This window comes from Protopterus annectens, chromosome 2.part1, assembly GCF_019279795.1.
Source record: "Protopterus annectens isolate FY-2018-M chromosome 2.part1, PAN1.0, whole genome shotgun sequence".
NCBI classification, from domain to species: domain Eukaryota; kingdom Metazoa; phylum Chordata; order Ceratodontiformes; family Protopteridae; genus Protopterus; species Protopterus annectens.
This window is the reverse complement of record NC_056729.1, coordinates 533,042,390-533,058,032: the sequence shown is the minus strand read 5'-3', so window position 1 is coordinate 533,058,032 and position 15,643 is coordinate 533,042,390. Positions and strand designations below refer to the sequence as shown.

The following is a 15,643-nucleotide window of genomic DNA, read 5'->3' as shown; positions in this document are numbered from 1 at the left end:
CTTCTATTATTTGTGTGAAGGCAAAAAGCTGCTCAATTCCTCCACATTCAGGGCAGAGTCAGTACGTCCTCTTCCTGAGTCAAGAGTCATACAAAAATTTGTAATGAGCTGAGAGACGTCTGGTTCTGTAACTGCATAATAAATGTCATTGTTCCACATGATACTTCTACCTTAAAGAACCAGTATAGTCAGAAACTAAAGAAATAATAAACTTTTCTTATTGTAGAATGATATCCTGTGCAGTGCTAATGCTTATACATTAATGTAAATAGTTATAGCTATTTATTTTAATTTCTTCTACCCCATAATGGCTAGATGGTGGTGATGGCTATTTTGACATGATTTGGTTTATTGGTTAATGTTTCTCCTTCTCACAGTACATTCTACCAACAGACTATCTCTGTGAAGTTCTGGTTAGTTTTCCCTGCATTTGTTAATACTACCTTGGGTCTTCCATAAAATAGGCCACAAGCCTAGTGAAGCTAATAATTAGCAATATTAATAACAATGATAGTAATACTAATAAATAATTAAATCATTTAATAAATTATACATTAATTCAAAAATAATATTGTATTGATCATTTCACTCCTGTATCCTTTTGTATCTGTACACTTAGAATACTAGAAGAATTAGTCTTTATTTTCAGAGTTTGTGGATAGAAACTTATTAATTTTGTTTTTAAGTGACACTCTTTATTTGTACTCCATTTCTTGCTTTAAACACACTGCAGCAGGCCTTGTCTTCTTTAGCAACAAATTATTGCTTAGTAACTTGCGAGATATATGGTCCCCTTCTTCATTCAACCTCTGTGCTGTCTGTTTTATCAGCTTTCATGACATTTCAGCCCCAGCTGCATTCTGACATTACATAGTGAAAGTGATGTGAATCCTAGTCTCAGAAAAGATTATGACCCCAGTGGGTGGAAAAGAAAGCAACTCTAAATGACAGTATGTAGCAAAAGAGATATGAATCCCCAGAGACTTGATAGTTTACTATGTCAGTGACTGGGAGCAAAGGAAAGTGTACGGGTACCTTCATCTGTTGGCTTTTCCGGGATCAAAACTCTTAAAAGGATATAGTTGCAATGCCATAAGAAAGACACAGGAAGCAAATTTCTAAAGAAAGTATTGTGGCATTTCATCTGTACCTAACATACTGTGCAGTGAATAAATTGAAAAAGCATGTAACAGCCACTTAATGAAAGAAAGAGCTAAGCTGTGTTTTTACTATTTATAATTTAATTTATTAATAAGTTAGGCAGGTAAATGAGCTACTCTGTCTTAGTATGCCATATAATGGGATAAATGTCTAAATTGTGCTTTATGTTTTAATTGAATTTGCTTGTTTGTTAACCATCTTTATCAACTGGTTTGTTGTGGACCCATTTCTTACACAATCTGGGCCACAAAGACAGGAGAAAATGTATTATTTGTAAACAGTTTAAGTAGCCAGTATGTTTTGTGATGTGGATGGAGACTGGAGTACTTGGAGGAAACACACTAGTAGGATAATCTTAACCATTGAGCCACTGTGCTACAAGTTTCATGTGTATTAATGTTGGAGCCATTTTATAGAAAGGAAACCACTGTGAGAAAAGAAAGTGTTGTGTTTAGAGTATAGATGGCCTTTCAAAAAGATACAGGGATACAAAGAAGTGGCGCTTTAAAGGTAAGTGCATCTTGTGGCTGGTCAGAATTTCGCAGTGAGTCCTCTACATAAAATATTATTAATTTTGCATGTGCGTACATTGCAATTTTTCTAGTGCTCCTTTGGAAAAGAATGGGCATATATACAAGAAAATAAAAAATAAAATTCATTGTCTTCTTTTGGAATTGCAGGCATTCGACCTCCTATAATGAATGGCCCCATGCATCCGCGTCCCTTGGTAGCATTACTGGATGGCAGGGACTGTACAGTGGAGATGCCAATCCTGAAGGACGTGGCTACAGTGGCTTTTTGTGATGCACAATCCACCCAAGAAATTCATGAAAAGGTAACCATCAAAGTGCTTCATCAGAACAGTAATGCAAGTGTGGTCTTGTCCCATGTGTGTAAAACAAACAAACAAACAAACAGACAAAAAGAAGTGGAGTGAAAAATCATGTAGCATTAAATGTAAAATTTCTTATTGTACTGCTCATGAGTAAGGACTGGAACAAAGCTTAGAGCACCTGGTGGATATGGGAAGGCGCAATGTCTCAACATGAGAAACTGTCTGGTTAAACATGCACAACTTTGTTGTGTGTAGGGTGGAATAGGAGTTGAGAAGCATAGATGGTGATATTATCATGTTCCTCTGAGGGGATTAAGAAAACTATCCACAGTGGAAGGTAATAATGATGCTTCTGCATTCCTTCCTTAGCAGCTGTCCCTTTTCAGTTGGGTCATGTGTTTCAGCTGCGTAAAACATAGCAGAGAAAGAGGTATAGATTCTGTATTGGAGCCCTGTTTGTCTAGGAGTTCTTAAATGAAGGACACCTTTTAGGAAATGTTTAACAAAAGTGGTTGTGGTTAAAGGAAGCATTATAGGCAAACAACCAGAAATGGCTGAAAGACATATTTTAAAGCAGTAATAATGTAGACCGATGTTAAACAAATACTCCAAATACTGTAATTCTTGAAACACTGAAACAATGTGTACATTAATGGGCATACTTTTACACCAAACTGAAAGTTTAGTCCACTTAAAGATGTATGATTTTTTAAGAAGTATTTTTAGTGATCGATTTCTTACCTTTTTCCAAACAGACAAGACCCCATTGCAGAAACACTTAATATTATGGCTTAACTGGCAGTCCTTTATACGGCTGGACTGAGAACTCTGTGGTTGGGGTAGAAGACTCTTTTTCCTTTTACTGGCAGACAGTGTTGCCTCTGAGAAGTAGCAACAAGTATGCTGCTTGCCTTTTTTTTTTTTAACTTTGCTGTCTTTAGAAGAACTTTTGGTGTAAGAAAAGTTGGAAGAAAACATACAGAAGACTGATTCCATGAGGTTGAGAATGTATCCATTAACATTGCTAGAGTATGAATCAGCCTTAAGCAAACAGATGGAGTTAGTTGTTCAGGTGCAAAAGAGGTATGTCTGCCTTTGAAGAGCCCCACGTTTATGCAATGTCCATGAATACAGTTGCGTCCAGAGCCCACTCATGACAGGCTGTAGTCTTTCTTCTTAAAGTCCCTGCTCTTTTATTATGTTGACTTGGAATGTAAATTACTTCTAAAATTGTTTAACTGATCTGCAGTTGCCTTTTCCTAAATTTCCTTTGTTAACCTAGACAGCTAGTAGGTGTGAGTCACCTACACTATATCATAGTCTGCTATTGTGTGCAGGGTACATAGCTGAGGAAATGTCTAGAAGGAACTCAGTGCCAAGAGAATAGGTAACATCTCTTGAGTTTCTCTGCTGCTTTCTTTAGCATAGGACCAAATTCTGTGCAATCAAAGGTCTTGAAAATGGCATCACTCAGCCATAACTAGAGGCATCTGTATTTATCCTCTGATGGGAGAGGAATTAGAGGAGCTGGGTTCAGGGAAAATGACTGTATCCACCACTGTAACTCTTTAATCAAGTATTGACAGAGGAACCATTAGAGCACAGGAGGACATGAGTCCCTGTGTCTGTAGGAATGCTTTGTCCGTGGCTTTCATGTATGGTTAGACTGACATGTTCCATCATCATCTGAGTAATGTCCTGAGGGACAGAGATAGTACAGGTGTTTGTATCCAAAATGCACATAAAAACCTTTGTCTGAGGAAAAAACCAAGGTTGGCTTTTTTAAGTTGGAGACTATTTCTAGTTGTGAAAATAGAAGCCTTTCACATTGCGCAAAATGTAATGTCTCAGAATAAGGCAGCTATACAGATAAGGATAAATATGAAATTTCGTAAGTCTCGGGTTTGAAAATATTGTACTTAGGTTTTCATAAACGCTGTACAGAGTAGAAAAAGTAAAAAACAGTGCAAAAAAGTAAAAAAACAGTGCATAAATTGAAAATGGGAATTACTATTACATGCGTGTCAAGAACTTTTCAAGTTTGTTTTCTTAAAGGTGCATATGGCCAGGCATGATATGGTCCCTGTGATCCCTCATCTGGTATTGTTTCTATGTTCTTGAATTCCTACTTAGTAAGCCTTGGCACTCTCTCTCTGATGACTCATCTTATGTTGTTGAAAACCATTGGCTACAAATGGGAAAATCTGCCTTCTCTTTGCACTTCATGAGGTAAGGCATGGACAAGTTATGATGAAAGTTGATCTCACAGTTGTGTGGTGAGGAATCTCTCTGTTGAGAAGTAGTAACTGGCAGTTGCTGCCAACCCATTTTTTTACAATAAGGCGGTCACCATTAGGTTTGTCTGTAAAATAACCAGCCATTATTTTGGTGGTGTCTCGTACTAGCCTTATGAAAATGTTTAATGTTTTGGATAGTTTTACCCCTTTTTTCTGTTTTTTTTTTTCAAAAATATTTTGAGTTGGTGAAGCAAAACAAAAAGCCTCATGGAGTGGAGCATGACTTGTACAGCTTGAGAACACATTTGGTGTCTTAGCCATGCATGCTTCCTAATAACAAAACCAGAGGCAGCAACTTGAAAACTACCATTGGTAGAATTGGAGTCACATGTGTGAAATTCCACCATGTCTGCATTTTGTGTCACTTATGAGATCCTTTATAGTAAAATATGCAGTCAAATTATAAACTTGCTTCAAAATGCAAGACTGAGGCAATGTTACATGTGCCTGGTAATAGAGTACTGGCATCCTGTGAAGCCGAACTATAAACTGTATCAAAGTCATAGGAAGGGTCCTTGTAAGGATGCAGCAATGCCCAGAAAGTTTAGGATTTTTGCTTGGAAGTACTTGCATTGGTATTTTTATAACCTAAACAGACTACAAAGAATTTTCCTCAGGCAGATAGCAAATGCTGTGGTGTGATGTGATAGAGGGAGTTAATTGGGAAAATTTTTTTTGGAAATGTAGCCAGATGGCAGATTTTAAAAATTCCTATAGACTACGTTGTCAGAAAGGTTGGGAGAGCAGATTGTTGTAGCCAAGGGGCATGATACTTTTAAATTTAGGATCTGAATTGGCCAGACATGGTAACTTACTAAGGTTAATGCTACTGGCTGCTAAAAAATGCAATTAATAGAAAATGGAAATCAAAATCTAAACTAACTGTAGCTGAAGTGCTGAATATTGTAAAGGAGATAAATGAATTGGAGTTCAGATCTTTAGAAACTAGAAAAATCAAATTACATAGAAATAAATGAAATTTGTGGGAACAATACATGTAGAATAAAATTTAGGAGGAGTGAGGTTTAAGCAATAGCAGGAATTGAACAATTTATGTAATGGAGTGAATTATAAGTATTAAAAAAATACTTGTAATGCATGAAAGTGAAAAATGTGTGCTATGGTTTGTTTTCTTTTCTGTTACAGTATGTGTTTATATGTCATTGTATACAATATAAGAATTTAATAAAGGTATCTGAGAAAGTCATAGGAAAATCAGTTCAGAGAAGGAGGCCTTAGTGGGTGCATATAAAAGGCACCAAACAAGTTGGCGGTTTAAAGGGCACCAAAGAGGTTGACGGTTTACAAGCTGTCAAACTGTTCTTTTTTTTTGATAGGCAGGACTGAGCTGTTATGTTGTTATGTGGTAACTTGCTGCTACCTTTAAAAAAAAGAAAAGCAGTATGAGAATCCACAATCTGTCATTGAGCAATCAGAATTACCACGCTAGTGTACACCTTAGCAAGCCAAACTCCACAACTATACATCTGCACTGTTTTAGCAAAATAATTAGGAATCTTTTCCTTTTTTTAATGCTGGAAATGTCCTTAAAGTAGGAGTGAGATATAATCCATTACAAGACTTTAATTCAATTGTTACCTAGTCAGCTATCAGATGTTCTTCATGTTTCACTGTTGCAGTCATCACATTTGGGTTATCTGCTTGCAGTAGCCCTCAGTCAGCCTGATTATCAAAGTCTTGGGTCTTGCGTCAGTTGCTGTCTCATCTTCCATGAAGTCAGGTAGTCAGGAGTATAAAGCATGTAGCCGACACCATTACATCAGTCTTTCTTGCTGTGTGGTGCCCGAAGCAGAAGCAGTTCGCAGGTGCCGGTCGGCTTACTCCTGAAATTTTCGTTTTCGAGTTTCAGGACCCAAGTCTTCAACTAAAGCTAAGTACCTTATTGGGGAAACTTTTTTCTTTGCTCTAAACTGATGTCAGTTGTTGTTGTTTGTCTTTTGGCTTTTTCCCAGTAAGGGGTCGCCACAGCGGAACTCTGGTCCGCTAATCATTGGCAGTAGATTTTTATGAAACGCTGAGGTGCCAGCTCGATGCCCAACCTTCAACCATGTCTTTCGAATGCTACCCAACCTCGGGGAGGACATGCAGATGTCAGTAAAAGTCAGTAATTGTAAATCTTGTGGAAAGCAAATACCTCATAAAGATTTTCATTCGTATTATATTCCTTGCCTAGACCCTGACCACGATGTACCTCGCTGTCGGTTTTGTGCCTTATTTAAGCAATGAACTGTTCATTGTTGGTATATTTACGCTTCTAAATATTTTGGTACTCTGTTCAATTATCCAGATACATCTTCGGTAAGCCATCTAACTACCGACATTCCGAAAAAATGCAAAGATAAAGACAGAGACAGGCCTCCTAGGTCCAAAGCTGCTGACGATGCTTCTCCTAAGCCAGTCGCCAGTTCGCTGGTACTCAATGAGGTGCTTTCACAGCCCCGATACCCACTGCTTCAGATTCGCAGGCCTCTACTGAGACCCATTTGGAGTCTGGTATGCCACGAGATGCTTCAACTGTGGAACATGCGGATGTCTCTACCTTGGATGGATCTGGAGCCACTGTGCAGGCACCGACGTCTGAGGGTGTATTCAGGCCTACAGACTTGCATATTAAACCAACGCCATCTTCTTCTTCAAGGCCTAAAACTCGAACCATGCCTAGAAAACCAACGCCCAGACCCCATGGTCAGGCCTCTATGCCTAAAAAACAAATGATAAGAATGTCTGAAGACCTTATTACTTTAATCAGGGGGAAGACAACCTTCCTCCTCTAAGAGACATAGGACTGAATTTGATTATGATACTTCTGACCAGGACTCTGAAATTTCTGTTTCCTCTGATGACCAGGATTTACCCTTATCTACCTATGAGGATTCTGATGCAGAGGACTCTATTCCCTCTGCTTCCCCCCCAGAGGATTTCTCTTTTGGTGAAACCTTGCATACTCTTAGGGAGCATTTTCATTGGGAAAGCCAGGATTTCTCTGATTCTAAAAAGAGGCTTAGGGATTTCTTACTCCTTCCCCAGCACAGGCCTTTAGCTATCCCTCCTGTATTAGACATTGTTGATGAGGCCTTTTTGGAATCTAGCTTGGCCCCTGACTCTTTACCTCCTGCTCCCAGAAAACCTGATAGATATTACAGGGTTCCTGACTCTCACAAGTTCCTTTTTAAAAATCCTACTGCGGATCCTGAGACCATTTCACAGGGACCCAAGGCATTAAGGCTACTACTGCCAAAAATCCTACCCCCTCTGATAGAGACTCCAGGGCGCTGGATAGATGGGGTAAGAAGGTATACACTACTGCACCATTAGGGCCTTAAATTCCCAGTTTCATATGTTAAAGTATCAACAGCTTATTATTGGATTGCTTAAACAGAAAATGATGTTGATTCCTGATTGTGCTGAAAATAAGGATTTACAGAATTTAATGCATTCTGCTGAACAGGTTGGATAACATACTTTGCAATGTGGTTTTGATTCACTAGAGGCATTTTGCAGGGCGGCTGTCACTGGGTCTGCACTTAGAAGTCCCAACCCCCCATTAAGGAAACCACAGTAAAAAATTTCTCCAAAGCCAACTTCATGCTTCTTAAGACAGAAGTGGTGAACTTCATGACACCCATACAGATGGACAATACAGTTACAACTGCTGAATCCTACACAAATGCACTCTATAAGCACTTACATGAGTGCATGGATCGTGCTATCCCCAACAGAACCAAGACGCTATCCTCCAAAAAAGGAAGTCAACCTGGTGGTCCCCTGCCATAAACAAACTGTACAACAGAAGGAAGACACTGTTGCAAAAGAGAGTAAAATCCCATGAGTGGAGGAGCTCCCTGGTCAGCCTCAGTAAGAAGCTGAGATCCCTTATAAGATCCTCCAAAGCTAGCTACAAAAATAAAATCACCACTAATTCCAAGGACAACCGCAAAGCATTCTATAGCTATGTCAAGAATTTCGATGGCAACACCCAGATTTGCTCTGAGTTACAGCACAAAGGCAAGAAAATTGCAGAACCAAGTGATATTGCCAACATCCTGGCAGATAGGTTCAGTGCTAACTTTACCCCCTCCCCCGCCCATCACCCCCTAAAGGGCCCATATCTAAACAGGAAGAATGCAGAGTCCCTGTAATCACAACTACGCAGGTAAAAGCTGCACTCTCTAAAGCCAAAAACACAGCATCCATGGGACCGGACAACATCCCAGGCTGTGTTTTACATAAACTTCAGAACGAACTGGCTCCCCATTTAAGCACCATGTTCAATAATAGCCTTGCATCAGGCTTTCTGCCCACTGAATGGCGCACAGCAACAGTTATCCCACTCCACAAAGGGGGAGGCACCACTGATCCCGGGAACTATCGACCTATTAGCCTGACTAGCCTGGTCTGCAAGGCCATGGAACGTATCATCATGGAACTCATAAACAAAGACATTGGTAACCTCCAAACTCTGGATCCCACCCAGTTCGGGATTGTGAAAGGCAGATCTTGCCTCCTGAACCTGATCGACTTCTTTGAGGCAGTCACCAAAGCCGTAGATGAGGGTAAGGTGGTTCACACAGCCTATCTTCACCTCGTCAAGGCTTTCAACACCATCCCCCATTCTGGAATTATAGCTAAACTCACTAAACTAGGTATAAATCCCTACGTCACAAGATGGGTTGCCAACTGGCTCACTGACAGAACCCACACTGTAAAAGTTGCAGACTCCAAATCTGACCTCAAAGCAGTGACAGGTGGAGTACCACAGGGTCCATCCTGAGACCTCTCCTGTTTGGTATCTATTTCTCTGAAGTACAGGCTAACACAGAAGGCCTCTGGCTAACGAAATTCGCAGATTACTGCAAACTAGGAGCCATAGTCAAGTCCCCAAATGATGTGGACATCCTACAGAAGGGCCTCACTGAGACAGATGCCTGGTGTCAGAGCCATGGCCTCAAGCTCAATGCCAAAAAGTGCAGTGTCATCCCCTTTGGTAAAACTCTGTACCCATGAACTACCACATAGGCAGCAATCTACTTAATACTGAATGTGTGATGAGACCTTGGGACCCAGGTGGACAGTAGTCTCTCCTTTGATAGTCACATCACCACAGTAGTCAGGAAGGTCTTCTACGTAGCACACCTCATCATAAAAGGGTTCTCATCCAGGAAGAAAGAGGTCATTGTTCCCCTCTACTCGACACTCATTAGACCCATTATAGAGTACAATGCCCCTTTTGGAATGTACCTCACAAAACATCTGCAGCAGCTGGAAAGGCCACAGAAGTACATCACAAAGAGGATTACTGGCCTCAAACAAATGCCTTACACTGACCGCCTCAAAAAACTCCAGCTTTACTCTGTAGCATATTGCCTACTCCGAGGTGATCTCTGCCTAACATGTAAAGCTATGTCAAACCCAGAGCTGTTGGACATGCTACACCTAAGGAAATCCCAATCCCTCCGAGCTACATGCTCTAGGGACCTAAACCATGTCACCACAATAAACAGGACATGCTGGAGGGATAGATTCCTGTCCCAATGACTTCCCATACTCTGAAACAGGCTACCCATCTATGTCAAGCAAAGTTCTTCATTAGCAGTCTTCAAGAAAAATCTTGATGAGTGGATGGGAAATACACCCAGGGGATCACTTCTGTGTCTGCTCGACAGTGGCACAGGAAAATAACTTTCTTAGATGCTGTACGCCAGGGAACCTTGTTGGCTAGGCTTACATAGGCCCTTGGGCCAATAGCCTAGTACCTACCTATGAACCTATGAAGGCATGCTTGGCTTAAGGAGCAATCCTTGCCAGACCATGTTAAAGCTAAATTGCTGGATGCTCCCTTAAATCATGACTGCCTGTTTGGCAACAAAGCGGAAGAGGTTCTTAAAAAGATGGAGGAAAAAGCTAAATCTATGCAAACTGTTAAAGATTTCCTACAAGTACAGCTTCCAAGATTTAGTAGGCATTGGCCATCTAAGAATTGGTCCTTTCCTGCCTCTTCCAGGCCTTCTCAGTCCAAACCCAGAACCAGCAGAACACCCAGGCTTCAGTCCCAGAGTACGCTCTGGACTAAGCAATGGGTGGCTCCCACTATCAAATTGGGGAGTAGTAAGACACCCCCCCCCACGGTAAATTGTCTCTGACTTAACTTTGAAACTTCTTAGCACTTCTCAACTGACTGCTTCTTTAGGGGGAAGGATTGATCTGCAGGCAAAAAACTGGGACCTCTTTACCCAGGACAAATGGGTTTTAAATATAGTCTCCCAAGGATACAGATTTCACTTCCTCACTTTACCAACCCCAAACGGTTGGACAAATCTTCCCCCAAATCAGTGGGCAGAGGCTCAAAAGCAAGTACTCCCTCTTTTAAGCTTAAAGGCTATTCAAACTGTACCAGAAGAGGAAAAGGGACAAGGTTTCTACTCAAGACTTTTCCTGGTACCCAGAAAAGACAACTCATGGTGTCCTATCCTGGACCTTTCTATATTAAACACCTTTTTGATGATTCCAAAATTCAAGATGCTAACTCTTCACCAGTTGCTTCCTATGCTAGGCAAGGAAGCCTGGTTGGCAACACTGGATTTAAAGGAAGCTTACCTGCACATCCCAATCAGAGAATCTTGAAGAAGATACCTACGCTTCAAAGCAGGCTACATGATCAGTTCTCTGCACTGCCCTTTGGCTTATCTACTGCGCCCAGGGTATTCAGAAAGTGCCTAGCTGCAGTCATTGCATTTTGCAGGCAAAGAAATATTCAAATATACCCATACCTGGAAGATGGTCTAATTCAAGCAGAAAGCCGGGACTTACTTTTGAATCATCTGGCATTTGTACAAAAGGTGCTAAATTGTCTGGGGTAGACCATAAACGAAAAGAAATCACATCTGGTACCCTGTCAGCAAATTATATTCCTGGGAGCAAGCTTGAACACAACTTCCGAGATGGCTTTTTCCTCACGCCAGAGAAACAAATTCATTTGACAACTTACTTCAAACTAGTGGCCACAAAAACCCTGTTATCTGCAAGGCAAATGCTGCAAGCCTTGGGGTTCATGGCCTCCTGCATTCTACTAATTCCATATGCAAGACGGTATATGAGGAAACTACAACGATATCTAAAAAGCCTATGGTGTCAACATTCTCAGGATCTGGAAGCAATGATTCCTATCATACCTTGCCTACGGTTAGAATTCCTTTGGTGGGCAGAGGCCTGCCACCAGAAAAAGGGACTACCATTCACTCTACCCCCTGCCACCCAAACCCTAACAACAGACGCATCAGACTATGCATGGGGGGCTCACCTGGCAGGAAAGTGCATTCAGGACAAATGGAACCCAAGCCAAATGCACCTGCATATCAATCAAAAAGAAATGTTAGCTGTACAGAATGCTCTGACGTTCTTCAAGGACCACATTCTTCCAGGACAATTAATGGTAAAGATGGACAGCACCACTGTTATGTGGTACATAAACAAGCAGGGGGGGTACCCATTCTTACCCCCTCTGCAAACTAGCGAGAGCTCTGTGGAACACAGCCTTGAGCTACCAAGTGCATCTACAGGCTCAATTCCTGCCAGGAAAACTAAATACACTGGCAGATGAATTAAGCAGAAATCTCATGGACCCACATGAGTGGAAACTGGAACCAAAGACTTTCAACATGTTGATAAACAAATGGGGGAGCCCAGATATAGACCTGTTTGCCTCTCCCCAGAACTGCCAATTGGACAAATTCTGCACAAGGACTCCCCACAAACAAGCTTGGAAAGTGGCTGCTCTGTCCTTCAGTTTATGCCTTTCCTCCTCTGCCTCTCCTCCCCAAAGTACTACTAAAGATCAAACAGGACAAACCAAGGATGATACCGATTGCACCAGACTGGCCATGCCAACACTGGTACCCCTTCTTGCGCAGTGTGTCACTGCTAGCCCCCATGGCACCTGCCCCAGACCCCTACCCTGCTGTCTCAGCAGGAGAGCCAGATTCTGCACTCAGAGCTTCAAACCCTGAACCTGGCAGCCTGGCTAATTACCTAAGCTCTCCTTTACCATCCCTCAGTAAACAAGTGTTGGATGCCATTTTGGAAGCAAGGAGGCCAAGTACTAGAAAATCTTATTCTGAAAAATGGAAAAGATTCTGTGCCTGGAACCAAACTCAAGGGATAGCCACAGCAGTGTCCAATTTACCTCAGATTCTTCAATACTTAACTGAGATGCTTCACAAGGGCCTTTCCTTTTCCTCCATCAAAATTCATGCCTCGGCCATTTCAGCTCATTACAGCACAGAATTTAACCCTCTTTTCTCACCCACTGCTTAAGCATTTCCTCAGAGGGGCCAAAAACTTAAGACCACCATGGAGAGCCCCAACTCCAGCCTGGGACCTTAACTTTGTATTGGAAAAACTCACTCTTCCTCCTTTGGAGCCAGCTGCAAGTGCATAGTTAAAATTCCTTTCTTGGAAAATAGCTTTCCTTTTGGCAATCACTTCAGCAAGAAGGGTATCTGACATACAGGCCGTTATGGCAGTGGAGCCATTCATCATCTTTCATGTGGACAGGGTGTCCCTCAGGACCAATCCCTCCTTCATGCCCAAGATGGTATCCAGTGTGGCTCCTAATCAATCCATTCATTTGCCAACCTTCTTTTCTAATCCACAGAACAAAGGGGAACGAATACTGCACTCCTTAGATGTGCACAGCCAACTTAGATTTTACTTGGACAGGACTAAACCTCAAAGGAAATCTGAACAACTGCTGGTGGCATTTGCAGCAGAGGCAGAGGGGAAGTCTATTTCAAAGCAAACCATTTCTAAATGGATAGGCCATTGCATTAATTTCTGCTTTAAGCACCATGGAAATCCTATCCCACAGGGGATTAGACCCCATTCAACCAGGGCTGCATCTACCTCTACAGCCTTTCTCAGAGGTGTCCCTACCAGAGACATCCTAGAAGCTGCGACCTGGAGTTCTGTACATACTTTCACTAAGCATTACCATTTGCCAATTTTCTCTAAATCCAGAGCTGGGTTTGCCACTGCAGTCTTGCAGGGCCTTATAGCTGGTCCTAATGCTATCTAAATTCCTCCTCCCATCCTTAGCTTTGGGAATCTACCCAAATGTAATGACTGCAACAGTGAAACATGAAGAACATAGTATAGTTGTGTACACTTACCATAAATGTAGATGTTCGAGTGTATTCATTGTTGCAGTCCTGGTTACCCACCCTCCAGCCCCCTGATTTCTCTTGGCTATACCTCTACTCTCCTTTGCTATGCTTAAAAGCTTTTTGGTGTATTTGCTTTTTTGTTGGAGGTATAACCTTATATATATATATATATATATATATATATATATATATATATGTATATTTAATTGCTTTCCATTAGGGGGCCACCTGACATCTGGGGCAAGAAAAACTGATGTAATAGCGTCAGCTGCATGGTTTATACCCCTGACTACCTGACATCATGGAAGATGAGACAGCAACCAACGCAGGACCGAAGACTTTGATAATCAGGCCGACTGAGGGCTACTTCAACAGTTAACCCAAATGTGATGACTGCAGCGGTGAATACACTCGAACATCTACATTTATGGTAAGTGTACACAACTGTACTTTTCTCATACAAGTAATCATACTTACCAGGCAGTCAGTAAAACCTGACATATTTTTAGGGATGTATAGCACAGTGTCCTGGTTCCTGTCCCCACTTCAAGAAAAGTATTATGCAAGGGCTCAATAAAGGATGGAATAGCTAGTGGTTTGGGCTGACCCAGTTTTTAAAGATTTATGTGTCTTTATTTTGGCTAGGAATATGACTTTTTATCAAACCACTTATCTTGACCCGTCATGACATTAGTTGTGTCACCAAAATACTTGTACTCAGGAATGGTTCCCAAAGACAAAGAACCCTCATCCTTTTTGGAGGTATTGTATGTAACTCACAGGCAGGATATCTAATCAGATTAGCAAGGTCATGATATTCTGCTTTGTCAGCTTCACTTTCTGATGATGGACATGTTGGATCACACCTACCCTTTTTTTTCTTTTACTGTCCCAAAAGAAAAAGGTATTGTCAGTGTCTGTGCACTAAAACTATACACACTGCAGTTTGTAGTAAATCAGTGTTTGTGGCATGCATTTATAATCTGCAACACAGATGTATCTAACATCCAGGATATCAGTGTCTGACCATAGGATGGCTGTATCATTTTTGTCGGGGGGGGGTCTACTCCCTAGTTCTAAGGGTTGATTTTTCTTGTTTGGGCATTTGCCTAACTGATGTTTGGTCTCTGGGCACCCACATTATGATTAGAAGAAAGGAAATCTAAAGGGGAGTGGGGGAAACATAGTCGTCTCTGGAGGCAAAATACTAACATGCCTTTGCCAAAGCAGAAGTCTGACACTGACATCCTGGACAGTAGATTTTCTTATTTGGAACTGTTCAAGTTTTTTTTTTAATTTGTTTTGACTTTATCCTAAGTCTGTAGTAACTTATTTTCAGTAAAAAAGCAGGAACCAAAATGATCTGTTCTCCCCTAGATTCCTTGAAACAGTATGGCTGGAAAGGAGATAAAGGGAATTACATTGGCAAGCTTCACCAGGGGGACTGGTTGCATGTTGCTGAGCCCCATTATCTGGTGGGGATGTATCACCTCTTGGAACAAATGCCCAGGAGTACCTTTTGTCTACCATCCACATATTCTGATGGCTTCATAATCCTGATTTTTTTTTTGGTTTATTTATTTGTTTTTCTGGTGACCTCCTTTAATTGTACGTTTTTCCCCATTGATTTAGAAACCACTACAGCCTCAGAAATAATGGAAAATATGTCTTCCAGTTTATGTCCAATAAATTATTAGCCCTTGTTGTTAAAGTTTTTATTAGAAAAAATGTACATATGGTTGTGTATGGTGCTTTTCCTACAGATGATAACAACACTGAAAGTGAGTATCTTTGGGGACATCTGCTTGTCACTAGTGCATTTGTTGGCAATTTTCTCAAGGACATAGTTTGTTTTTAACCATATTCAGTACAATATACATAAATTTGAAAGAGGAACTCTGTGGTAAAATAATTTAGCAGGACTTCTGAGAAAATAACAAGGCCTAAATTAAAGCTAACAGACCATTTATTTTATGTGGCAAAAAATATATATATAAAGTGAAAATGTAAATTACTTTGTTTTATAGCCAGTCTGTTGGAGACGCAGCTTAAGAATGCAGTGTCATATGCTAGGATACACCCAGCTGCTTAAAAATCTGGCCGAGGATTGATGTCTGCCTTTAGCAGATATCCCCATTTTATATATATAATTATATGTATAAATATATATA

At 41.0% G+C, this 15,643-nt stretch overlaps 1 protein-coding gene across 2 annotated transcripts in view; it reads left to right on the top strand.

Moving 5' to 3' along the window:
• Nucleotides 1-15,643, top strand: part of CTBP1 (C-terminal binding protein 1) — a 1,058,813-nt gene that overhangs the window by 326,096 nt on the left and 717,074 nt on the right. For both annotated transcript variants that reach the window (XM_044062322.1, XM_044062321.1), the window contains one exon: nt 1,842-1,996. In XM_044062322.1, the coding sequence (XP_043918257.1) occupies nt 1,859-1,996 (138 nt within the window). In that variant the 5' untranslated portion in view covers nt 1,842-1,858. The remainder of the gene's footprint in view (nt 1-1,841; nt 1,997-15,643) is intronic.